General features: G+C 46.3%; 1 protein-coding gene across 2 annotated transcripts in view; it reads left to right on the top strand.

Moving 5' to 3' along the window:
• SLC4A4 (solute carrier family 4 member 4) overlaps positions 1 to 25,361 on the top strand; it is a 185,704-nt gene that overhangs the window by 108,427 nt on the left and 51,916 nt on the right. For both annotated transcript variants that reach the window (XM_042796525.1, XM_042796524.1), the window contains exons 7-8: positions 4,011 to 4,087; positions 21,964 to 22,121. In XM_042796525.1, coding sequence (XP_042652459.1) covers positions 4,011 to 4,087; positions 21,964 to 22,121 — 235 coding nt within the window. The remainder of the gene's footprint in view (positions 1 to 4,010; positions 4,088 to 21,963; positions 22,122 to 25,361) is intronic.

Genomic DNA, 25,361 nt, shown 5'->3' with positions numbered 1-25,361 from the left:
AATTTGAGCCACAGTGTCCACAAAGCCAAATGGCTTTTGAGCCAGTATCGCACATGTTGGATCTTGTGTTTCTAGCAGCATTTTTCTGTTAGTGACTTTGCTTGGCAGGCAAAGTAAATTGAAGGATTTGGGAAAGACTTCTAAATGCAGGCGGGGATACTGTCAAGTTCCTTAGGTCAGCAAAGCTGGTAACAGGTGAAGCTTGTGGTTTCCAGTCTCTGTTATAGAGATAGTCCAAGTTAGTACTGAGTGGGACTTGTCTGAACTTGAGGACCTTCTGAGGCATCTTCAAAAGATGATATGCACAGACATCGAACTTTAGGGGAGAACAGTCATATTACATGCTCAGGAGGTTTTGCCTGTCAGCATTAAATGTAAAATTTCTTGCAAGTGGAGGTGGAGATACGAATCGCCTTAGCCCGTGAGAGCCCTATTTAAATTGGGATTGTGAGCTGCTTCCTACCTCCAAAGAACAAAGAGTACATTATCAAGTTTTGGTGCTCAGATCTCTTAATGCAAGGCCAGTCTGATGATGGAAAAAGGGAGTGAATAAGGTCTGTGTGTTGTGCCAAGAAGTTGGAGCTATGGCTAACGTGCTCACAGCTCTTTGTGGGGATAACTCTCAGAAACGAGTGCTGGTTCAGGTGTGCTTTCTTCTCGGGCTCAGGTCCTCCTCCTTGCTAGGAGCTCTGCCACTGGCTGAAGTAGGAGTGCTATCACATGGTTTCTTTAGTGAAAATATCAGAGCAGTGCTGAATTGCCAGTGAAGGATTTATGGTCAGATTCGTCATGCAAAGAGCTCTTAACCGTGGCAGAAGGAGTTTCCTGAGAGCCCTCTGCCCAGAGTTTTGTGCTTCTTGTTGTACAGGGTTTTGTCAGACGTCCCTCGTAGGCTCCCTGCACTCGTCCATGTTCAGCCTTGTAGTGGTGGTGTTCCTGTAGCTGTGATGGTTTTAGAGTATAGTCAAGGTCTTGTTTGTAGGAAAGCGTGGCATTTATTAAATCAAGGGGTAAAACTGGAAAAGACAGACAAGTGGTTTTTGGCACATGGGTCCGTCCAGGTTGGGAATAAATATGGGATGCCTTGAGAAGAGCTGCTCTGAGTTTGATGTGGTTGTGTTGGTCATGTTGGGAGAAAGGGGCTGCTAGCAAGAGGCAATGAAGTCACTAGCCACTTTCTCTAGAAGGAAGGGTAATTATCTCCTAAGAAACATTCAGCCTTGGACGTCTAATAAACAAAGCAAACAAATGTTGTAATCTGGAGAAATATCAGCTGTGAAAGCTGTGAGTCCTGATTTTAGTCTGTTTACTCCAGAACTGGACCTAGAAATTTGGAAAACCACCAAAGCGGTCTGCAGAAAATGAAGGAATACCATCAGCAGATGCCTTTCTCTACAGTTACACAGTGCAACTCTTCTGAATAAAATGCACTGAAACAGCATTAAACAGCTGTATAAAATAAACTTATTAGTATTGCCTACCCTTGCTCAAAGCTTTTTGGAAGCCATACTTAGGGTCTTCTCAGTGGAGTTGTTAGCCATGCCAGGACACAGCAGAACAGAAGCTCTCCCAAACCCGTCAGTGGCTGTGGGCAGTGTGGGATACCAGGCTTGGAGAGCAGCCCACCAGTATCCCCATCTCTGCAGGTCTTCCAGCTTCTCCAGATCTGTTTAACTCTGCCCAAGACGCTCTTGTCTAATTTCTCTCACTCAGTAGCACACAGATGATAGAAACTGATAGAAACTTTGCTTTGACTTGCTGAGCTGCGTGACACCAATTATCAGCATTGAACAAGCTTCGCATTTTAAAGGAAGTGCTTCTCTGCTTCTTTATTTGACATTATTGGCTCAGATTTGCAAAGCAGCCATGTGTATCTCTGCATTGGGCTCCAGTCTTTCATTGTAACTTATGGGTATATCATACACTCGTTAAAGATTTCCCAGAATTGGCAGTGTCTGTGCAACCTTTAAAAGAGAATTCATTGCACCATACAAGAAAAAGGAGCCCTGGGTTTCAATAATGGCCTTCAGGATTACAATAACCTGAGTTTATTTTGGTTTGGTTTTCTTTTTTTTTTTTTTTTGCCCAACTTTGCTTTTTACCAAATCAGAATATTTATTAATTATTCATATCACAGAAGGTATTATGAACAAAGTAATGTCTATGCCATATAACAGACATGACACACGTGAGCAAATTTATCGCTTTTTTTCCTGTTTGGTTTATGTGTTTATCTCCTACCTACAGATTCATAGAAAACATTCAGTCAACATTTGTAGACATTTCTAAGACTGGCTTGCTATTAATCAGTTGGGAGAATGATTACTAATACATGTAGCTGAAATGGGTCTTCCAAGTGGCATTTCTCCCTCTATAAGTAAATGTATTTATAAAAACTTTGTAGAGTTAGGTGGGGTCTTAAATCTGGCTCGCAACAGCAGCAGGAAGAGGAAAAGCTGGGGATCCCCCTTGTGTAATATCTAATTTATTTAATTGTGCTTGGCTTTTGCTGTGTTGACGTTCCTGGATGCGGCAGTACCACAGAGCAGGTGTATTGTGATTCCAAGTGGCTCATAAGAAAGAAAGCTTTAAGTCTCTCTCCACGTACATTGACTATGTTGTAAAGAAAAGCCAACTCTAGGAGTCCAGATCTTTTTCTTCCCACTCTCTTTTTTTTTTTTTTTCCCCCTCCTCTGTATGCTGATTTATTGTAGAGCTTGTTTGCACCAGGAGCCGATGAACACTGAAAACTTGAACTTTCATTTTGATATGAATATCAAAGCATCAGTTTAATCAATATTGTCTTGAAACATAGCCTAAGTTGGGAAATGCCTCAGTGCCATTTCTTTTTGAGTATTTTCTGTCTTTCTGGTTACGTCCATGATCAGAAACTCTGTGATAATAACTCCTGTTGCTGTGCTGCTGGTTCCTGTGAGCGTGAGTGAGAAGAGATGGGAAAACTTCAGAATAATTAAAAAAATGCATACTGATGGCTCTAGTTTATAATACTATATCAATCCCAGAATTTTGTTGTGTTTTTTTTTTTTTTCTTTAAATTATTTTTCTTCTTTTGAAGTCATGGCTATTTCTGGGTTTCTTCACTTTTAACTGTAGATGCTTTTAGAGGGATTTTAGAACTGAATTCTGGAATCATGGGGCTTTGTTCCAAGTTCTTGGGAACTATTTCTATATGTTCCGCTAGTCTCTGAGAACACAAGAATAAGTAGCATAAGTAATCCATGAGGGAGCAAGCAGCCCCTTACTAGCTGTTTTGCAGTGCTTGAATGCCAGTGAGCAGTTGGTCTTTGAAAAAGAAATGGAGGTGTACTGCTTCAGCGCTTTGTCCCTGGGTTTTTTATCATCTCTCTGGGGTGTCTGGTGTCAGGAATTGGTGACTTTTGGCCTATCAGTGTGCGGCGCACGTTGTTTTAATCAGTGAAACTGTTCGGCTTCAGTGAGATTAGTTACCGAGCTTCCTTGAAGAAAAGAGGATGCTTATTATTGGCTGTTTCGAAGGCCCGGGAGCTGCCAGCCTCCCTTGCTGCGTGAGCTGCGAAGCAAAGCCTGAGATGCCGAGGAGCGTAGGGCCGATGCCACCTCTGTGGGAGCACTGAGGTGAGGGCTCTGCGGGTCGGAGCGACCACGAGGGCCCCAGCTCTGTTGAGGGCTAGGTTTGTGACCGGGTCCCGGGCGACCCAGAAGCATCGGTGTCAGCAGCTTGGTGCTGCTGTGCAGGTTTTTTTCGCCCACGGGCAGGAATCATGAGAAACCCTTAGACTCTTTGGCTGTCCTAAGAGTCACGGGGACGCTGGGAGTCAGAGATGAAGAAGCGTTAGCATCTTGATATCCCGTGTGCCGCGTAAAGTCACAGAAAGCAGCCTTTCAGGGTCTTAAATTCCCCACATCAACCTCCCTTTTGCAAGGAAAGGTGTTGCTGTAGCCTGAGCCTCTGTGTTCTTCTGACTGGATCAAAACTGGTGCTTTAATTGGTGTCGACATTGTTCTTGCAGGCAGTCCAGCCATGACTCACAGAAACCTGACTTCCACCAGTCTGAATGACATCTCTGACAAGCCTGAGAAAGATCAGGTAAGCTTTGGATTCGGACTTCTTTTGGTGATGTGTGTGGTTAGGAGCTGGATGTTGGGGAAAGAGGCTCGGTACTGTAAAACAAGCAGAAGAAGAGGGTGAACAAGGTAAGTAGAGTATTTCCGAGTCCTGTGACTGGATCCTCCCACTTTTTAAGCACCAGCCCTTGAAAACAGCAGGTTAAACTCTTGCACGGCCTGAAGCAAATGACACCACGCACGTGGCATCTTGCTGACATCCAGGAGAAAGGAGGGAAAGTACCCAGATACAGATGTATTCCAGGTCCTCTTCCTGCTGAGAAGAGGGTCTTCAGGGGTTACGGCAGGGGAACGTGTCCTGACTATGGCAGCTGGTGGGATAGAAGATGCTACCTCACCCTGTGAGACTGTGCATCGCTTCAGAAAGGTGGCTGTGCTGGCAGGTAGCTGTGGAAGAACAGCTCCGAAATGGAGTTGAGTGATCATGTTAAAATTGGCCTTTAGTGCCACGTCTCCACGAATTTGACCGGTTTCTTAGACAAGAGTAATGTTTGCAGTACCTCATAGGGGCTGTCTTTGCATCTGCTCTCATCCTTTCTGAGAGTTGAAGAGTCTGAGGGGTAAGAGTGAGTTTATTTCAACTCTTAGGAAACTGGCATCTGAATAAGGTCTCTGTGCAAATTTCAAAAACCCTTTGTCTTGGTTCAGAAAGTGGGTTATTCTCAAAGCATGGCTGTTTCTTTCGGAGAATCTTTTTTTGTTTTTTTTTTTCATGTCTTTCAGCATTCTCTAGTCCCATGGTTATTCTGAATGCAAATGAGAGTTACTTTGGAAAATTACTTGGGTAATGCAGTAATGCTGGCCAGCTGAGAATGACTCTAGTCCTTCAAATGATGGCTGTTTACAATCTTTTGTCAGTGCAGCTCTGCCTTAAAGGGGCACAGCAACATGATCAGTGTAGAAAAGGGAGTTGGAATAATCAAATATTTAAAAAATAAAGATTTATTTATTTATATATACTTCCATGGAAAGAGGATGGGAGCAATGTGTTTTGCATTGACCTCAGTGTCACTCAAAGTCATAGCATGCAGCATACACCTGTGTTGGTTGGTTGGTTGGTTTTGCAAAGTAACTGTTTCCTTTAATATATGCAGCCACACCTGGGGAAAGGATTATAAAATAGCTTATTTTTCATTGGAAAGGCCGCTATGTTTTATATGTTTAATCACACTATAATTGGGGTCTTGTAGATAGTCTGGCAGAAAACTAGGTCTAAATGTTGCAGCAGGCTTCGTAGATCTCGTCAGAACAGTCTCAGTTGCCCTTCCTGCTGCAATGTCCCTGGACACTTACAGATAATAGACTTTTTGTGTAGGATTGGATATAAAAATAGATGCTTCAGTAGTGCTAATAGTGAAATCTGTTAATCAGTCCAGTTTGGAACCACACCCTAAAGTTTTTTAACTTTCACTGTAGATAATGCCTGCCTGTTTGTGGGGAAAGCTGTTGCTTGAAAACTAACTAGTTCAGAAAACTGCTTAGTTAATTAGCCCGTGTCCTACTGATGAACTTTGCACAATGGAACCCTTGTACTGTACGCCTTTCGAAGCTGGCCTGAGAAATCACCTTAGATCTCAATTTTCGTTACTGATTGACTGAAACTTCTGTCTCGATAAAGTGTGTGAAATTGTGGTGACGCCTGGCAGCTTTCTGGAGCAGAACTTAAGAGGCCATCCATCATGTTACAACAACAGGAGCTGGAAAGGGAACAGATTTTCTTGCCTTGACAGCAGAGTGACTGGCTTTCATTATTTTGCTATCCCATCTGGAAACTTGACAGTTAATGAGGCCATATAGTGAGGTATGAGTCTGCTGGAGGAAGAGGCTATTCCAAACATTATTTATTTGTATAAGAACTGTGACAGGCTGAAGTCAGTTTACAGCAGTTTCTTGGGGTAGGACTGGGACCTAAACTCTTTCATCGATCACTATTTTTGCAGAGATAAAGGACAGTATTGTGTGCCCATGTTTTAAAGGCAGAAAGGCTTTGAACAAACTTCCGTATATCTTCAGTAACTTTCCTGACTACCCACATCCTTAATTTTCAGTCCTGCAACCTTTAATGCTAACTGGAATGGTGGAATTAACAGGGTAGTGATATTATATCCAGAATACTCCTTTAATCTGTGTTTCACTAGGTTCTTTTTTGAGCAGAAAGAAACCTAAATAAAATTAAAGTAGAGGTTCTGGATGCGCTCTCTTCAAATGGTGAAATGTTCTCTTCGGAAGACTTTTACCCTTTTATTTCTTTTTCTTTCTGTCTCTTCCTCTTTATGGAACAGTGCTGGTGGTCAGTGCTTTGTATTTGCAGTATTACCTCAAGCCCTCCTTTTTTTAGCTTGGCAGGGCAGGTTTTGTGATTGTCACCCACATGACAATGTGGAGAGGGACACAGGACTGTTCCTGAGGACAGCTTTTTGTTTTGAAGCAGCCGTACCTTCCAGTACTTTCAGCCTATCTGGGAGAGAGTCTCCTTACCCAACTGCTAGCCTCCAACCCGCATGATATTTAGTTTTCTCCATCCTGAGATGCTCTGTCTCTGCTTAGAAACAGTTGCCTCGCATACTTTTGGAAAAGCAGGCAGGTCATGGGCATCCACCCGTGGCTTCCCTGCTCCTTTCCCCTGGATGTTGCCAGTTCCAAGTTGAAATTTGGTGTCTCCTGTTGTATGACTCTGATAATTCTTCATTTGGGACTGTTCTCTGGGGAGCCAAACCAGGAGCAGATCTCTTGGCAGACTACAGTTGCCTCACCACTAGTGAGTACTGAATTTTTCCATTCAATTCCATGTTTGCAACAACTGGTGGTTTCCGAGGATAGCCTTTGAGGTCAGACGCAACAAAACAAGCCTGGAGAAGGTCAGAAGAGGACACTCTGGGAGGGGGAAGGCCCTGTGCAGAAGAGTGGCGTGTGTTGGCATGTTAATCCGATCAAGGGACACTAAGCAGCTGGGATCTCAACTACAAAGGCAAAAGCCCATCTTGACCACTCCAAAGATAGGCACTTCTTTGAGGTGCCTGTTGCCAAGCGTGGTCTCCTGAGCTTATTTTTCAGTCCCTGCAGAGAGCTGGAATTGCAGGGTCGGTTCAGGTTTCGGGTGGGCTGGTTGCCCCTTAGGACAATGGCCTTGCTAGCTGCCAAAGAAGCCCTCCTAATGTAGACAACTCTGTGAAGAGGCTTAAACTATGACAGATGCATTTCTGCTTTCATACATCTGTGTTGTGGCAGCACCTGGGTGAGGCGGGTGCTTCTGTCCCAGCGGGGCGGAGAGGTGTAAAAATTGTTTGGGATCTAGCCAAGGGCATGTCAGCGGGGTGTACTAGGGAGCACTGGACGTGCTTAGGTTTCCCCTGAAGATCTGTCAGAGAATCCTCCTGGACGATGCCTTCCCGGCGATTTGCAAGGGCCCGTTTTGTCTTGCCCTGCAGAGGAATCGGGCAAGATGCCAGTGTTCCAAGGCGAATGCGTGATGGAGGTGGGGACAGGTGGGTTGGCCTCCTCCAGGGACAGAGGAACAGTAAGGGATCAAGAGAGGTGAGAGAAGACAAGAACCCTCAGCTTGCGCCTGGCTGAAGCCTCTGTATAACGAAGAGCCAGGCTTCGCTTCGCTACACAGATGCAGAACCTGGTTAGATGTCCCGTTCAGCTCAGTGGCTTTGTCACAGGTTGCAAAGAGGAGTTGAAAGGCTGACAGCACCGAGGATAACGGACAGTGTTTGTAGTGGTTCCGACAGACTGACATGAATACAGCTTGTGGTAATAACGAGAGAGATGGTTTTATTAAAATCAGAGATAGCACTCAGGTTTACCTGTATTAAGCACTGTGAGGTTTGTTTCTCTACCCTTATGGAAAGGATGGGTTTATGCTTACTTTGGATTTACTTTGATCTTGCTTTTGTTTTGTTTTTCTCGTACTCTTTGCCTTCTCAATACACTTTTTACAATTAATCTTCTTACTGGGTAACCAATAAGCTTTTTCATAAAGAACATGAACTTAGGACCCCTCTTGGAAAAGGCTGGAGTCAGGAAAGGACAGAGGACGCTCAGGCTCTTTCCAAAGGACCAGCCAAAAAAGTGCTGCCCATTCCCTCAGTGCCAGGGCGAAGAGCTATCAGCTAGAGGGGAAGGGGAAGAGTCTCGCTGGCTGAGAGGTGAGGAAGGAGCAGAGAACCACAGGCTATACTCATGGATGGGGGTTTTCCAAAAGGTTCTCTACTGACATTGCTCCCTATATATGCCCAGCCCTGGCATTAGTAATGTTATGACAGCATTTATATATCTATATATTTATATATTTTTAAAATATTTGTATACATTTCAAATATGGGTTTCTTCTGGATCTCTTTAACGTCTTTGTTGGTGACACGGACAGTGGGATCGGTTCACCCTCAGCAAGTTCATCCGCGTCACCGAGCTGTGTGGTGGGGGACACGCTGAGGGCAGGGATGGCACCCAGAGGGACCTGGGCAGGCTGGAGAGGGGGCCCGGGCAAACCTCCTGGGGTTCAACAAGGCCAAGGGCGAGGTCCTGCCCGTGGGTCGGGGCAATCCCCAGCACAGACCCAGGCTGGGCCCTCGAGGAATGGCTGGAGAGCAGCCCCGAGGAGAGGGACTGGGAGGGTTGGTGGGGGGAAAACTGCCCGTGAGGCAGCCCCGTGCGCTGGCAGCCCAGAACCCCCCCGTGCCCTGGGCTGCAGCCAGAGCAGGGGGGGCAGCAGGGCCAGGGAGGGGATTGTCCCCCTCTGCTCCGCTCTGGGGAGACCCCCCTGCAGTGCTGGGGCCAGCTCGGGGGCCCCCAACAGCAGAAGGACCCGGAGCTGCTCGAGCGGGGCCAGAGGAGGCCACGGAGATGCTGGGGGGGCTGGAGCAGCTCCCCTGGGGGGCCGGGCTGAGAGAGTTGGGGGGGTTCAGCCTGGAGAAGAGAAGGCTCCGGGGAGCCCTTCGAGCGGCCTCCCAGGGCTTAAAGGGGGGGGCAGGAGAGGTGGGGAGGGACTCTGGGTCAGGTCATCAGGGAATAGGACCAGGGATAATGGTTTCAAAATGAAAGGGGAGATTTAAGTTCGATCTGAGGCAGAAATCCTTCCCTGTGTGGGGGGTGAGGCGCTGGCCCGGGGTGCCCAGAGCAGCTGTGGCTGCCCCCTCCCTGGAAGGGTTCAAGGCCAGGTTGGACGGGGCTGGGAGCCCCCTGGGCTGGGGGAAGGGGGCCCTGCCCGGGGCAGGGGGTGGCACTGGGGGGGCTTTAAGGGCCCTGTCAACCCAAACCAGTCTGTGGTTCTGTGACATGCTCAGTGCCTGACGGGATGGCTGCCCAAGGGCTGGGCAAGCGCGCTCCTTGGAGCTGGGGCCTGAGGTACAAACCCGGTGCTCTGCGGCCAACCTGCTGCAGTATTTAGGACCTATGTGATTGGCTTGTTCTTTGATAGTTTTAAGATCATTGAACTAATGTTTCCTGTTGTCTTGTCCTCTGAAAACAATTTCAGTGTCTTGCTCTTCACTAAAAAACACCCCAGGAAGTTGCCATAACTTAAATGTCTTCCACTCTATTTTCTCTTTCCCCTCTGACTTAAAGTATTTATGGATGTGTGATGTGCAGTTAGGTTAGCAGCTTTAGCAAAGGAGAGATTGTTTCATGACAGATGGTGGAGATAGAACATGTTCGTTGGCTTTGTGTAATTTTCTTTCTTCTATCTGAGATTGGATGAAATAATTTTGCTATCAGAATAAGACTGTGAAGTCATAAAACAATGCGGGAATCTGAAAGTAATAAAGTCCTGGGTTCCTTGTAAGGTTGGGATGTCTGCTAAATTAAAAATGCCATGTTCTCTTTTTCCCCTTTGATTTATGGAAAGCAAATGATTGTAAAGCTGAAACAAGAGGAAGGGCCAATTACCAAAATACAGAGTTTGCAGAAAATCTTTAACTGTGGATTACTCATCACAAAAGTTGCATCAATAATATTGATTTGGGTCTCATGTGTCTGCAACAGACAAAACATAGTCCCCCCCTACCTGGTCTGGTCATAGCAGCTGCTCTTGGTAGGCTGGTTGTCACTACTGGTGGTCTGTGGAAAGGGAAATTAATGGGACAGAGGTTTATTTGTTGATTTTGCATAGTGCCAACTCGGTTACAGTCAATGGCAACATGGTGTGTGGACACCAAAGCTTCACCAAAGCGGCTGTGCTGTCGGCACCGTGTTTGCCAGCTTAGAACAGCTTGTAGAGAGCATCTGCAGGCAGCAGTGAGCCAGCATTGCTCACAGATTGAGTGTGTGTGTTTTCTCCGAGAGGCCTTCAACCTTGATTTACGTTGTTATTTGGGGGCACTGGCATCTGCGGATGATCACCGAAGTGTTATTTTGCCCATCAGGTTCCCAACAGATAACTGGGATAAGAAGCCATAACAGGATATTTAATGAGGTCTACAAGAGGTGAAAGTTTGTGGGGGAAGAAGTGAAGAGGGGGAAGAAAGCTTTTATTCTCCTTTTCACTGCCATGCTTGAAACACGTGCTGTCTCATGGGGTGTTACAACTGCAAAACAGAAAGGGGAGCCCCAAAGGAAGTCTTCTCTTTCCGCCTCCAGCCAGCATGGGAAGCTTGCCCCGAAGCTAAACAAAAGGCTTTTGATTTGTTCCTCCTGCCACTCTCGCATCTGTCAGCAGTGCTGAGTGCCCAAACTGCTCTGTGTGGCTAAGAGTGTATTCTTTATGAATTATTGAAGTCAGGGAATTTACATGAAGAGGCTCCTCTCTGCCATGAGAATGACGATTTGAGTCATTGTACTGTATTGCATTAAGATTGCAAAAGAGGCTGGTTCATCATCCTGAGGGGCTTGCAGAAGGTGCCAGAGCCCTGGCTCAAACTGCCCTGATGATGAATAGTTTCAATAAAGGCCACCAAATTTTGATTTTGCTGTTTTATCATGGTTTTGCTTTGGGCTTGTTCGATGTTTTGGCAGTTTATAAGGATAGTTAGGGAAGAGGAGGTGTGTTCCGTTGTATTTGTGTTGGCAGAACACTGCTTCTGAGGTAGCAGTTCAGAGAAGTGATTTGCCTTCATTTGTCTTATTTTATGAGGTGTTGGCTGCAGTTAATGTACTGGTCGTTTGCAGCTAGATAGAGAAGCAGAAGCAGTGGCACTTTTGGACAACTTATTTTTCTTTTCTGTTTTCCAATTAATAAAGCAGCATCTAGGCGTTCTGCCGTCTCCTGGGCTCAGAGCTCTCTGTTTCCATATACATCAGTGGTACCAGAGCAGTGTCTGAGAGACCAGGACTTCTCATAGCAGGAGAATTCCTCCAGCTCTTGAAGGTCAAGCTGTTTGCTCAGGTTTTTCTCTTAACACCACATTGAATAACACCAAACTGAAAGACCTAATGGAGGTTTCCTGAGGTCTCAAAAAAAGACAGCTTTGTGGTTTACCTTAGTCTGGTCCACAGCAGAGATGGGTCTAGAAAAAGCAGGTGCTTCTGGTGGGCTATCCAGCAAACCTGGGCAAGGCGAGGGGGATGCACACGTGTATGTACGTGTAGATTGTTCAACCAGAGAGAGTTAGAAAAGATCTAACACTTTTGGTGGTTTAGATGAATCTTAGTCAAGTTATACATAGAATCCTAGAATGGTTTGGGTTGGAAGGGACCTTAAAGATCATCTAATTCCAACCCACCCTGCCATGGGCAGGGACATACGCATCTTCTATATATTTAATGCAGATAGGCTTTTCTGAATACATTTATGGCTCTTGGCCACTTCCTAGTTTGGATAGCTTGTCCAGACTCCTGTCAGCTTGTAAAGGTGCCCCGAATAAGGGTGTGGGTGACAAGGGCAGGGCAGCGAAAGCCTGCACAGGGGCATCCCAAACTTCACTCTTTGCTGGTGGCATCCCACATTCCTGTCTGCTTTTCATTTTCTTAGAGGCTCATCTGCAGGTGAAAGGGATTTCCAGGGCCATTATGCCATGCTGGCAAGTCCGCAGGGCAGCCCCGCAGCCTGGACCAGCTGGAACCACCTCGCGGGGTGGCCTGTGCTGGTGAGAAATGACCCTTTTCGCTGGTATGAGCCGTGTATGCCAAGAGATTGGGGGGTTTTTTGTCCACACAGCCAACTGATGTGGCTACGCCGGCAAAACTTCTGCCTGTGGGTCATGCCTACATCTGGAAGGTTGGCGTTGTGCTCCTGACCGCCCGGCTCTTCACCATCCATTCGTCTGCTGGTAACAGATAACAACGGTTGCTCACCCGGGGCTGCCTGGGTGTTTTGCTAAGGTTACTTTTGCATTCTCTCTTATTTTTAGTGCACATCAAGGTAGGATTTTCTGTGTGTTTTTCAGCTTTCCAGCCAGTTTCAAACTACGCTGCCACATCTGAGTCACAGGTGCTTCAGGACAATGTTTATAAAGTGTCCCCACATGATTAATCTGCGAAAATGCTAGTGGCCTTGCTTCTACTTAGTATTGCTTAAGCTGTGTTTGGGCTGAGCTCACCTTTGGCAACATACCTTGGAGTTTCAATCTGCCTGTCCCACACAAGGCATTTCAAACCTCACAGTGCCTGCAGCTGCGTCCCATCTCCACTTGAGCAGCCTTTTGGGGAGGACAAGGTTTTAATCCTCTTTGCGATGCCCAGGGAACAGTTTGTCATTTATGGTGTTAGAGCTGGCATTGTTAAGTTAGCTCTTGATTCATGTAGTCTCAGTAATTAGAAAATATTTTAAATTATTTTTTGAGCTTTATCTGTGAATGAAAGGGGTTGAGAAGAGTCAAGTACAGCCTTTATCAGCCCCTTTGTTGCCAGAGTGCAAGTGGGCCATAGGAAGCTGGAGAAGTTCCCACTTCTGTCCCTCCTCCCATGAGAAGTCCTTTGGTCGTGCTCTGTTAAAATGTCCTTGGCAGCTCCAAATGGCCGAATCACTGGGACTTCTTTAATACTCAAGATGAAAAATATAGGCGACATTTAAAGAAGATCTGTTTTATCAGCGACCTGTTATTACTGAGCTGATGTGATAGCATATAGAAAATGAATATATGTTGCTATAAGGGGAGTTTACTGACCTGCCATTATCTCCACTGTCAAAGGGCTTCTATATGGGACAAAACAAGCTCTGAATGAATATGGTCAGTCAGAGAGAGGCACAAAACCCTTCTTATTTGTTGTGGTGTGTGCACTGTTATTCAAACTGGTGTTTCCATATCAACAGGGAATCTGTGCCAAAGCTGGCTCTAAAGTTAAAAAAGAAATTGGCCTTGTTGAGAGAAACCCCCCTGCCTTTCCTGGGGGACCGACGGATGGGGAGGATGCTGATGGGACCCCCCTGTTTGGAATCAAGTTCAGTGATTCGCAGCTTTTCCTGTTTGAATGTCTCCTCATCTCTGCAGTCACAGGCAGACATTCCCAATTTTAAGGTCTGTCAGCCTGGATGACCTACTTTCACTCCATGGAGCTCGAATGAAAATTACCGTCTCCCACCACAGATCACTGCCACCTTTTTGAAGGAAAGGAAAAGTTTCTAGGAAGTTTAGTTAACTGGAATTTTATTTGCTTTGGCCTTTTTTCTTGATGCAGAGAGCAGCTTTGCTTGCACCGTTTCTCCCTGCGGTGTATCAGCAACGCACCTCTAAAGCATTCCTGGGTGATGACATAGACAAAACGCAGAGCTTTGAAGGTGTCCCTGGAAGTGAGCGTTCGTGGGGTAGTTTATGGGAAGGTAATCTTAAACGTATATGTGAACAGATACGGGGAAAACAGAGAGGCAGAGGAGGATTCAAATTCCTGGGGGAATTAACCTTTCTTAAGTACAAAAGCTCTGTGCGTCTGTGCTCGAGCGTGGGAACCCCGCGATGCAATGCGATGCCGTGGGGGGGTGAGCACATGTACCCCTACGCAGAGTGAACAGAAGGTAGAGTGAATATTTAAATGGCCTCTATTAAATAACGTAGCCCTCTCCTCTTCTTCCCCGCCCTGTTCCTGCGTGGGGGTTTCTTCCCCCAGCCTGGTGCCGCCTGCCAGGCTGGAGGATCCCCATCTTGCACTTGGCTTTGATATAACAGGAATTAAAGCAACTGGATCCCTTTTTCCCTGTGATCACGAATTGTGAAGCCTTCCTTCAGTTACACAAAGCACCACGTATGCAGTTAGGCTTGTGATGGTGATCTGTATGATCAGTGCTTATTTTGAATGCTCGGGGTTTGCCATACTTTGCGGGGGGAAGAGCTGCATTTAGTGGGTGTGAGTTTTGCTGCACCGTGAGCTCAGCAGGAGCTGGAGCCTGCAGCCAAATCCTAGCTTAACCTCTGCATGGGTTGCTCCCCTCCTTGTCATCCCCACATCAAGCACTGGCTGGTTTTAATAGTGCAGTGCTGGAGGTTGTTGAATATGGTGAACTTAGATATGGTGAAAAAGAGCAAGTTGGAATGGACTTTCTGTTGGAGACGCTAAATATAATCTAGGGGCCTTCAGCCTGCAAAAGTGTGGCTTGGGGAAGAGGAGGGAGGCTTGTAAAATGATGAAGGGCATAAAGAAGAAGTACATCCCCACAGGATGGGATAGCCCTGGTAGCTTTGCTTTCCCAGAGCGGGACTGCCAAAAGCCACCTTCCTGGGCTTCTGAACAAAAGCCTGGAAATGATATTTTTGATATTTGCCAAATAGATAGCATTCTCAGTTTCTCGTGCCAGCAGTGTTTTCTTTGGTTGCTCAATTCCCCTGATGATAGCAACTAAATGCTGCTTAAGGGAAGGGGAATTCAGGCTTGCACTTGAGACCCTGCACAGCTGGAGGAAGGCAGCTTATGAAGTTTGTATCTGTTTACAGCTTCCTTAGGTGAGGACAGTGGATGGCCCTTTTCTGATTTTGTTTTATCGGTATTGTAATGATGAGACAGGGTTTGTTAGTTATGTACTGTATCTATGTAATAGCGTCGGACCTGAGTAACATTTTCCTTTTATTTCTCCTTTTGCTGTAAGCATGTGGTGGGTTCCCTGCTGCAATCAGGTGAGGTCAGTGGTGATATCCCCTAAAGACAGCTGCTCTACCCGTAGCAGAAAAGCTCAGATGAGTCCTAGCCTCACACTTCACTAACAGGTTTTCTTCTGTCCCAGCCCTCCTTCCACTTAGGGCTGATTTTTCAGACAGGGCACAGCTGCAAAAACTTGCATAAAACAGGTATAAGGTGCGAATGGACTCGGTGTCCCCCGTCTCAGTTAATTGGGACTGCTCTCCCTACGCATCTGGCATTTAAATCCAAGCAATGGTAATTGGGTGAGTAGCCAAAGCCACCAGGCGTGGGTGCTTGGTGTGCTGCACTGTCCTCTCCAAAGGCTGAGGTGGTGGTTGTTGCTGCCACAGGGAACGCCGCAGAGCTCCGTCCCCAAAGAACAACTGATTTCAAGCTTTCACAGCCTTATAATCCTCAATGTCAAAGGAGGCTGCTGCTGAGCAAGCGGTGTGTTTCACCTGAACTCCAGCTCACACAGCCAGCGGTTTTTGTTTGGTAACTCTTCCTTAGGCTGGGGGTGATCAAATATGACTATGACACATAAGGGCAAACCGATTCTTCCAAAGATCAGTGCCTACACGTTCCTTGCAGAACCTTTTGCAAAGCCTGGAGCATCGTTACAGTAATGTGACTAGCTTAAGGGCTTCTCTAGTTATAATTTTAGTGCTGTATCATGGGTTTTTGGTTCGCTTTGTGTTTCTGATGCTTCAGCTAATGACTCATTTAATGGAGTTTCCACTTGCCTTGGGTATTCTCTTGCCTTGGACAAGCCTGCAAACTACTTTTCAGAGCGTGCCAGGGATCACAGGCAGGAGCCGTGCGTTTCTTCAGCCACGGGCTCCTTTCTGTCTTCTCTTGCTCTCGGTTGTTGGGCAGCTATGCTCTTGGTTGTGCTAGGTGCTCCCAAAAGAAAGGAAGACGCTTTCCATCCTTTGCAAAATACTTGGTGCTGAGTGATTTCGGAAAATCAGCCTGACTTGGTCCCTTAAATTGTTTTTTAATATCTCGCTGTGAGGTCCAGGGGCACCGTAACTCGCCTGGGAGCTCTCTCGGCCCTGGTGACTGTGGTTGCTCCTTCCCGCTTCCCAGGCCTGCGAGCTGCTTCTTGCCTCTCCTTTGCACCCCCAATTTAGGCTGGAAACGGCAGCGGTTGGGGTTGGACAGCATCTGTGCGAGTGCAAAGCAGACAGGTCTACAGCACAGTAACGTGCCTGAGAAAAAACGAGCAGATGCAACAAAAGCCGTGTGTACTTAGGAATTGCCTTCATTTCCGATAAAGCTTAAGTGATGCTGATGGTAAGAGTGTTAAAATATGTTTAGGGAAATAGTGATTTTCAGGTCGCCGTGCCTTTTTGCAAGTACAGAGTTGGCGATCTGTGGCCTTTAACATAACATTAGTGGTCAGGTTGGAACGATGCTTAATTTAGCAGAGTGCAGGGAGAGTGGATATAGTGCTTCCAACTGGCAGCCTGCCTCCCTCCCTGCTCTCGGGTGCTGCTGAGGACTCAAATCCTTCCGAAGCTTCTTTGGGGAATGGTTCAAAATGGGTTGTAAAGTGCTAACTGCACCCTTCCCATCACCTATCTGATAAATGATTTAAGAAAGTGGCAAGTGGTGCTGCAAAACTCATTTGGAGCAAAAACCACTATAATGATAGCTCTTCAAAATTAGTCATGCTGTTTTGACTTGAGATCCTGCATGTCGGTTCTGGTACAGAAAGGCACTGGGGTTTGGGCCAACACCGTTCAGTAGCACACGTAAGCGTGCAACCGACCTGTTCAGCAAAGTCGGAACGTTCATTGGGGATTTGCCACCTTGCTGTTATATTTTGTTTCCAGTTTCCTCCAAAACACTGTTCATGGGAGAACTGGTAGCACTTTTCCCAAGCTTCTTCCACAGACCTCCTTGATGCTTATTTAATATTTTCTCTGGTGGTAATCCTGACTGAAGCATGCAGGAGTGGGATTCTTCCAGCAGTTTTTTTCCCAGTGAATCAATAATTCATGCCTTTTCGTGAGACTTTTTCCATTTTTCTGCTTCCTTGAGTCTCCTGGCAAAGCTTGTTACAGATTTGTAGCCCCGTTTGGTGTTCCCCCCCCCCGTTGGTGCTTCTGGCAGTACATCCTCCCTCGCCATTCACCTTGGCCAGACAAACACGGAGCATCTCCAAAGATCACCCAGGGTGAGGGAGGGGTGGATTGGGAACCGACGAAGGGCAGGCTTTTTCAAAAGCCTTCCACTTCCAATTAATTCTGCCACTGCTGAAGTTAAAAACAAAAGCCGTCTTGGATCTGAGGACACTCGGAAATCCTTCCCCGGCTGCGAGGACGCAGCCGGAGTGCTAAGGCAGACAGAGGGGGTTGTGTGAGACAGGGGCAGTGATGCCCTGCACCAGTGTGGCCAAGGCTGCAGGAGCTTTGCTGGTGCTATAGGGAAGGCTGGGGGTAAGAGCAACGCTGCCATGCAGCAGGCCTGCTTAAGCTCTAATTTAATACCCTAGCAGAATGGCAGTCCTGTGCCAGGCTAAAGAGATTTCAAGTGCCAGGAGGAGACCAGAAAAGAGCCAGGAGAGGCTGATTTTTTTAAACTCAGCTGCTGCTGCAGCAGTGTTGTCCTGTTATCAAATCAGAAGCGATTGATATGTTTCTCCATAGTTGGGCTTAGTTACTATTTTGTCAGATAGAGGATGCGTGTCGCAGAGCCCTGTGAGCCTGCTCACGTCCACGGTGGTACCATTACAGTATGTAGGTGCAGAGAGGAAAATAATAACCTTCAGGCTGTAAGGAGCTATTTTTAGTGTGAAGCTATAGCTGTGCTTTGGGAGAAGATGTGTAAATGAGAGTAACCCTAGCAGTTGGCTGACAGGAGCGATGCTAGCCAGTAGATTTCTTCTGGCATTCTGTTTTGATGGTGGTAAGCACAGACTTGGACCTCAGATACCATTTGGATGCCTCGGGAAGGACTGTTGGAAATGAGTACATACAGCTTTATAGGTTGTCTCTTAGGCTCGCTTCCCTGCAGTTTTGAGCCCAGCTGCTCAGCAACACAACAGATGCTTTGCTGCATTTCTAGAAGTGCTGCTTATATCGTGACTGGAGTCTCAATGCTGCTTTCCTTGCTGGTGGATTCACCTTATGTCTGGTGCTGCTCCCAGGCCTGAGGCTTTCCCGTGGCTTGTGCAGCGAGCAGATAGCCCTCAGGAAGACCCAAGGTGCCAACAGCAGAACTGCTCTCTGTGGTCTCCCTTTTCAAGTCAGAAAATGGTTCTGTGCATATCCCGATGCAAGAACTGGGGTAGCTCTCTCCAGATCGAATGCCCAGAGCTTATTCCCACTCTGCAGTGACAGGCTGCCTTGGGTGACACTATGTTGGGTGCAACGCTTGGCAGTCCAGGTGTAAAGGTGTTGGAGGAGGTAGGAGAGGCCATGCATGCACCATGTTTAGAGCCACAGTTAACAGTGGGCTTGCCATGAATGAAGAGTTAAACTCCAAATATGGTGAAAAATATGTATATTCCCACGTGCTTTTCTTATTCATCAGGCAGCAAAAATTGACAGGAAATTCTACTAAATACTTAATTTTTTAATGTGATACAATGTAATATATAACTACATTGGCTTGCTTTGAGGTATGACCTTTTTGTAAAATCAAGTTGCGTTGGTTTTCAAATAGACTAAAATCTGGATCTTTAAAGTATGAGAAGGCTTGAAGGTAAGGAGTGCAGTTGCACTGGTATGTGCTCACGGTGGCTTCACCAGCTCCCTTTGTCATGGTTCTGGCACAGCGGTTGTCACTGTTAATGAAGAAGAAGATAAAGATGTAGGAAGAGATTGGAAGAACACTGGAAAAAGCACTACTACCTGCAAAAAAAGTTCAGATGACAGCTCAGGCTCAGGTTACTGAGGAGAAAGGAGCAATAAAAGATTGTAAGAGTAAGGCTAGAAAGGCATCACAGGAAGGACATGCTGAAATAACCTGGGTAAGAAAATCAGAAAGAAATGTTGATGTCTTAGTTGAATTTCTTTTTCTACAAAATACTTGCTGAAATGCATGAGTTCTTTATATACTGGTGTCCCTGTTTACCTGGGTGTACTTCAGAAGAATCTGTCCTTTTCCAGCAATGATTTTGATCTATTTTCCTTCACCATCCTTTAAAAAATGTAACCTGAGCCTTTGGGGATAAACAGCTGATCATAGCAAGCCTGCCAGCCGGTTTGGTTCCTTTTCCCAGGAGGTCTCTCTACCTCTTCAACACAAGAGTTAGACATCTTTATGCTTTCATCCTTGTGCCACACGCGGCTCAGTGGCACATGGGGCCTTGCTCCTGCCATGGCACCACGTTTTATCTTTGCCCAAGAGTTAAGGGGGGAAAAAAGCCCCAAAACCCTGGTTCAGAGCATCAGCAAGTTTCTAAGTGTTTGCTCTTTTTTTTTTTTTTTGCTTTCAAGCACAACTCTTTCAGGAAAACCAGAGGACAGACTGGTCACGAGAGAGAAGCTTCCTGTGAATGTGGTAAAGGCTTTTTTGATGAATCTTCCTTTGGTGGCCTGGCAGAGAGGGTGATTTCGTGTCTCTTAGAGGTGCTTGGGGGGAAACCCCCAACATGCTGCCTAGAAAAGGGGGGCTGAGGAGCAGCAGCAGCATCCTCCACCAATGGGCATTTTGCCTTTCTCCTCCTCCTGACAGCAGCCTTGCCCCGTCTCGGGTGCATCTCCACAGCTGTGGGTCCTGCACCCATTTAGGGAGGACACTGAAGTGTTTTTTTTTTCCCCAGCAGACAATCCCTGGCTCAGCAAAGTCTTGTTACACAAAAGCTCTCTGTTAACAAACACCAGATTTCCGTGACAGGTTTTGCTGAGCGTGTACCTAAAACTCATGCATCCAAGCATTTTGCCATTTGCTTGTTCTTCCAAGGGATACGTTAGCACGTGGTGAACAGTTGGCAGCATCAATTTAAAGTTAGAAAGTTCTGTTGGGGAATTACCATACGCCTTATTTTTTTCTGGTGTGTTTAAGATATTCTAGTTCATAAATATTAAAACCATCAGTGTGTGATTTGAGGCTTCTGAGAGCTTGTGGAATCAGACTGGTGGGAGCTGCTGTGGATTTTAGGTAGCTCTGCTGAAGCGGATTTCTTTGCCACAGGGCCACGCTGATTTTTTTGATTGATCAGGCAGAGTGGTATGTATGTATGTACTCCAGATGTTAGCAGTTCATTTACTTCAACTGCTGTGTGAGGTTCTTAAAATCTCTCTCTGACAGAAAGGTATTAATGAGATAGAGGACAGAGTTGGGATTAAGTTAGGAGTTCCTGTGGCAGGTCAAAACATCAGCTGCAGTAACTTGATTATAAGGCAGCAGATGTTTAATTGATGATGGAAACATGAGAGGTCTTTCAGCTACACGGTGACTCGCAACCTCATTAGCTGCCTTTTGGTGGTGGGATTTTACGTGTGTTTCGGTTGCGTGGCTGGGACAGAGTGGGGAGTTTCTGTGCGCTGTCACAGGAAAGGATGAAGACAGGCAATTACTGCTACCTGACTGCTTGTTGCCCCTTTTTTAAAACAAATGCCCTTACCCTCAACTTCCGCATGCATAGCTGTGTTGTTGTTGTATGAATTCACTAAGGGTAGATATGATTGTACTTCAAAGAAATAGTTGAGTTTGATATAGATACAGATCTACACTCCCCTCTTGCTTGGCGTTCGTACCGGGGCCAGCAGAGTGCTCGGAGCCTCGTCAGGAGGGGAGCAGCTAACATGGACCCCCCAGGGTGAGCATCCGGAGGGGGTTCCCTGTGCCACCCAGCCCACCCTGGCTCAGGACCCACACAGGGGCTGGGTGTGCCACTCATAGCCACCCTCTTCCTCATCTTCCCCCCCCTCCCACCTTGGCTTCTCTGTCCAGGCTTGGTGCTTTTATTTCCCTCAGAAACCCACTCTGATTTCTCTCTTCTTCACGGATGCCCCTCTTCGCTTCTTCCCAAGGCTTTCTCTTCCTTCAGGTCTTTGGGATGTGAGGGACGTAGTAGCCATCCAGCATCGTTCTGTAGAAGGATTGAGGCGGAGGTTTCTCCTGGGCAGAAGGTCCCTGATGATGGCACCTGTTCCTCTGTCCCCCTCGGGCCGTGCCCTGCTCCGTGCTCTGAGGGCAGCAGGCTGCGGGAGGGCTGACGGCTCAGGCCGCGATGTTGGGAAGCAGTAACGAGCCAGTCTCTCACCCAGGCAGTTACTGAGACCGTTAATGTAGTTTCAAAAGCAGCACGCCTGCTACTTTTGCCTGGTGACTCCTCATGTGCTGGCCTGCAGAGACAGTGGGAACAACGGCTTTGGACAACCTCAAGCAAATTTTAGATTAAGGGAGAAGCCACAGAGTAGGAAACGTGCTCCTAAAAGCCTGCACTAAGCATAGTTTTTCCTCTGGAACTCGAAGAGACATGTACACTGTGAAATGTAGGTGCCCAGCTCCTGGAGTCCATTGTTCAGGGTTACTTTTCCACAGGCCAGTCGTTTAGTGCTTCTTCCTGAAACCTTGCCCTCATCTGCTCATCTTCCTCACTGCTGCACAGGTTTTTCTCCCCCAGATAATACCATCTCGGCTCTGTGAACGGAAACAGCAGCTCCAAGAGGCATAATCTGCTCAGCTTCCTCTTGGCTCCAAGTGCCAATATCAGCGTTGTTCTTCTGGGACTGCTCTTAGCATTCATATCTCTATATACTCTGTTTGGATGATACATATTGGCCAAAGATCTGTTCTGACCAAGGAGGAAATGTGGGTGAAATCTGGGTAAATTTTATTGCACATTCTTGTTCGCATGCCTAACAGGACTTAATTTTCTATTCCCTGATGCAGCTGAAGAATAAATTCATGAAGAAATTGCCCCGTGATGCTGAGGCCTCCAACGTGCTGGTGGGGGAGGTAGACTTCCTGGAGAATCCTTTCATTGCCTTTGTCCGGCTGCAGCAGGCGGTCATGTTGGGTGCTCTGACCGAAGTCCCCGTACCTACCCGGTAAGAGAATTCAGCCCCCAGGCAGGGGACGAGAATTGGAGATTGCATTTCCACCTTGTAAAATAAAACCACCAGGCCAGAAGACGACACTCTTCCGTTGCTTTCCACCATGTGACGCGTATAACAGTCAGGATTATTGGTTTAAAGTCACAGAACTCACTGTAGCTGCTTAATAATTGTCAGGTCCCGAATTTGGTTGTAAGATAGAAGCTGTAAAATACACAGACATTACACAAACGCACTAACTTAACGCCTTAGCAGTAAAGGGCATTGTACTACTGGGGCTTTTTTCCTGCCCCTTATGATTCCCCCCCAACACATGGTGTACATAGCTGAGATTCCCTCTGCATGTTTTTGCAGTATGTATTTTTCCCCCTTAAAAACTCACATTAGATGAAGGATGCAATTTGGGCCCTGCTGGGGAAAAAAAAAAAAAAAAAGTAGTCAGGTAAACTGGGGCACACAGTTCTGTCAGGGTGGTCACACTATATGTTTTTTTGTAATGCTTAATGGTTCAGAGGAAGATGCCATATAAATATTTTATTTCCTGTGACTCATGTTGCAAATTAATGAGTCTCACAAATATGAATATATCTTACATTCTTAAGTATTTTAATTAATTGCTTGAATGTACCTGTCTGTGCAGTGAGTGTACGTATATAGCAGAATAGCAAAACTAAAGTCCTGTTTGAATTCTTAGCAATATTACCCTTAGTTGTACAATTGCATCTTGTTTATCGTGTAACATAGGAGAGAAAAATGATCAGTACGGATGTCCAAAGCATCTGCTGTGTGTGAGCATTAGATAGCAGTGTATCTTCTTGCTTCATGTATACATGAACATCCCCCCTGATGTGGGAGCTGTGTAAATAAATGGTTAGTATCAAATGGTGATGCTGTGCACTGAGAGTGGGGCACGGCAGAGTTTCGGCGAGAGGGACAGGAGGGGCCGTGGGGGCACAGCCTGCAGCTGGGTTGCAGGATCCCCTTTCTCCTCTGTGGTGCTTTGTTCCTCGGCACTGCTGTGTGCCCGGGCTCTGGTGTGCTTCTGGTGTCACCTTCCAAAGGGTTTGCTTTACATTTTCCATGTCATTTGGGAGCTTGAATTGCGCCTTTCACATCACCAAGGCGCAAACGTGTGGTTTATGTGAACAGTTTTCAAGGGCTTTCAACACAGTGGAAGTTGCAATTTGAGTAATGCCTAGAGGGTTTGAAGCTATATCAAGTAATACTTTGTGAAAAGAGACATAGGACTGCAGCAAAAGCATGTGGATAGTGCATTACTGATACTAGACCGAACCATTGTAAAGTTGATCTAGTTTTGCTATTGGTTTATTTGCCTTCTAGTAATGCAGCAGTGTTTGTATTTCTTGGAGTTTCACAAAGAAGCTCCTTACAATAACCATGTTACAAATGTTTGCGCACACTGGGTGTTCTGGTAGGAGTATGGGGAGATAGAAGGGGCTTAATTTTAGAAAAAGTGATTCTTCAGTCCTCGGCATTACTGATCTCTGTATACTTCAGTATTTCAGCTTCATAGTCTAATCCCACTTACTCTTTTTTTTAAACACAAGTCTGAATGCTTTTCAGCAGATGTAAAATTAGGTATTGTTTGTTTTGGTAGTGGGAGCCAGGAAGTTAGATCTAGGATTGCTGAATGGCCTCATTACTCAATAGCATTAATCAAGACAATATGTTCTTCCATGCCAACGTTTTTTTTCCAGGAAACAGTATTATCCATTTGCTGTCCTCCAAACCAAATGCTAGCCCTAATCAAAGCAGGGAGGCTCATTAGGTGGCTTGCATGAGTAATGAAGAGCCATTTGCAACGGCTGCATCCTGTGAAATTCAATCACGGAAATTCCATCAGGGCCCAGGCGAGTTGTGATGGGGCGTCTCCTCGGCCAGCGCCGAGTCTTGGCCATCCTTGTCACCATGGATGTGGAGTAACTGCAGCATGACCTGCATCTGTCTCTCTCTTTAGAAAGCAGCAGGTTGTTTTTGTGGGGGGAAGGCAGGGGGTTAAACACCCAGGTTTCAGCAGAGGGCTGTGGGCATGCTGGTCTGCAACGCAGAGGGGAGGTGGCCTTCGCAAGGCCATCTATTCCCACAGTGACATGTACTTTTCCTTTACTTAGAAGTTAATTTTTAAATAAAAGAAATCAGCAAGATCTGACAAACTCTCCAGGAAAAAAAATTTCTCAGCAGAGTGTTTTTATACAGCCCTTGAAATAAAAATCAGGGATCTGAAATGGTTATAGAGAGATCCCAGCCTTTCACTGTGTTGAGTTTTCTTTTTACCATTCAGATCGAAAAAACCTGTAAGGACTTTGGTTTTCTCGTGTTGAATTTAATTCCGCAGTGCTATGAACTCCTCATTTTGGCAGGCACTTAGCTACCGTGCTTGCACCATGGCTTGGGAATGGCTGCTTCTCCTCTGGACAATGCAATAGAGGTAGCTTTTTCTTTTCATAAAAGAAATGTGCAATCATGTGTTCAGGTCTGCTGCATTAATGTAAAGTTGATGGGGAAAAAAAGATGAAGAATGAGCAAGGGAAAGATTTTTTTTGGAGATAAGCTGTATAGACTTGCACAGTCTAATATGTGGTGCTGGGAAATTGCCTGTGTCTACAAGTCCCAGATGAAATGAAGTAACTTACCCAAAGGTCACTTATGAAGCATGTGGCAGAACCAGGAGTCAGGTTCTTCTCCCTTGCCTCCTAATTGTAAGCTTTTATCTTCAGAGACATCTTTTCTTCTTCCTAGGTAAGGATGAAGTGTGTGTCTTGTTCATTAATTACAGCATTGAAATGATTTTCAGGGCTGGGTTCTTTAGCAGCCTTTTCAGCAGAAGGACTTGCTCAGGGAAATGGGAGCCCTGGCAGCCAAGGACTACCTTGGCCTGTCTGCATCTGTGTGTTGGACACCATGAGAGAAGCCTGCAATGTTGGTATGTTGCCCAAAACTTGAAGGATCACCTGTGTAAAATAGAAGACGGACCAAATACTTCCCCATCTCCTTTAGTTACAACAATCTCAGGTTGTGCTCCTCTCATCAGTGGTCCAAGCCACAGGCTCTGCTGGGAAAGTGCATCAAGGGGTTGTTCCTTCAGCCCTTGAGTCCATCAACGTGTATCTCTGTTGGGAATGCTGGATGCCTCGCAGGCATCTCACATGGTGTCCAACAACAGAAGGAGTGCTTCCCCCCAACCCTCTCAAAAATAAAAGTGTCTCCTCCAGG

This window comes from Tyto alba, unplaced genomic scaffold, assembly GCF_018691265.1.
Source record: "Tyto alba isolate M040663 unplaced genomic scaffold, T.alba_DEE_v4.0 Super-Scaffold_23, whole genome shotgun sequence".
Lineage (NCBI taxonomy): Eukaryota > Metazoa > Chordata > Aves > Strigiformes > Tytonidae > Tyto > Tyto alba.
This window is presented reverse-complemented; position numbering and strand designations above follow the sequence as displayed.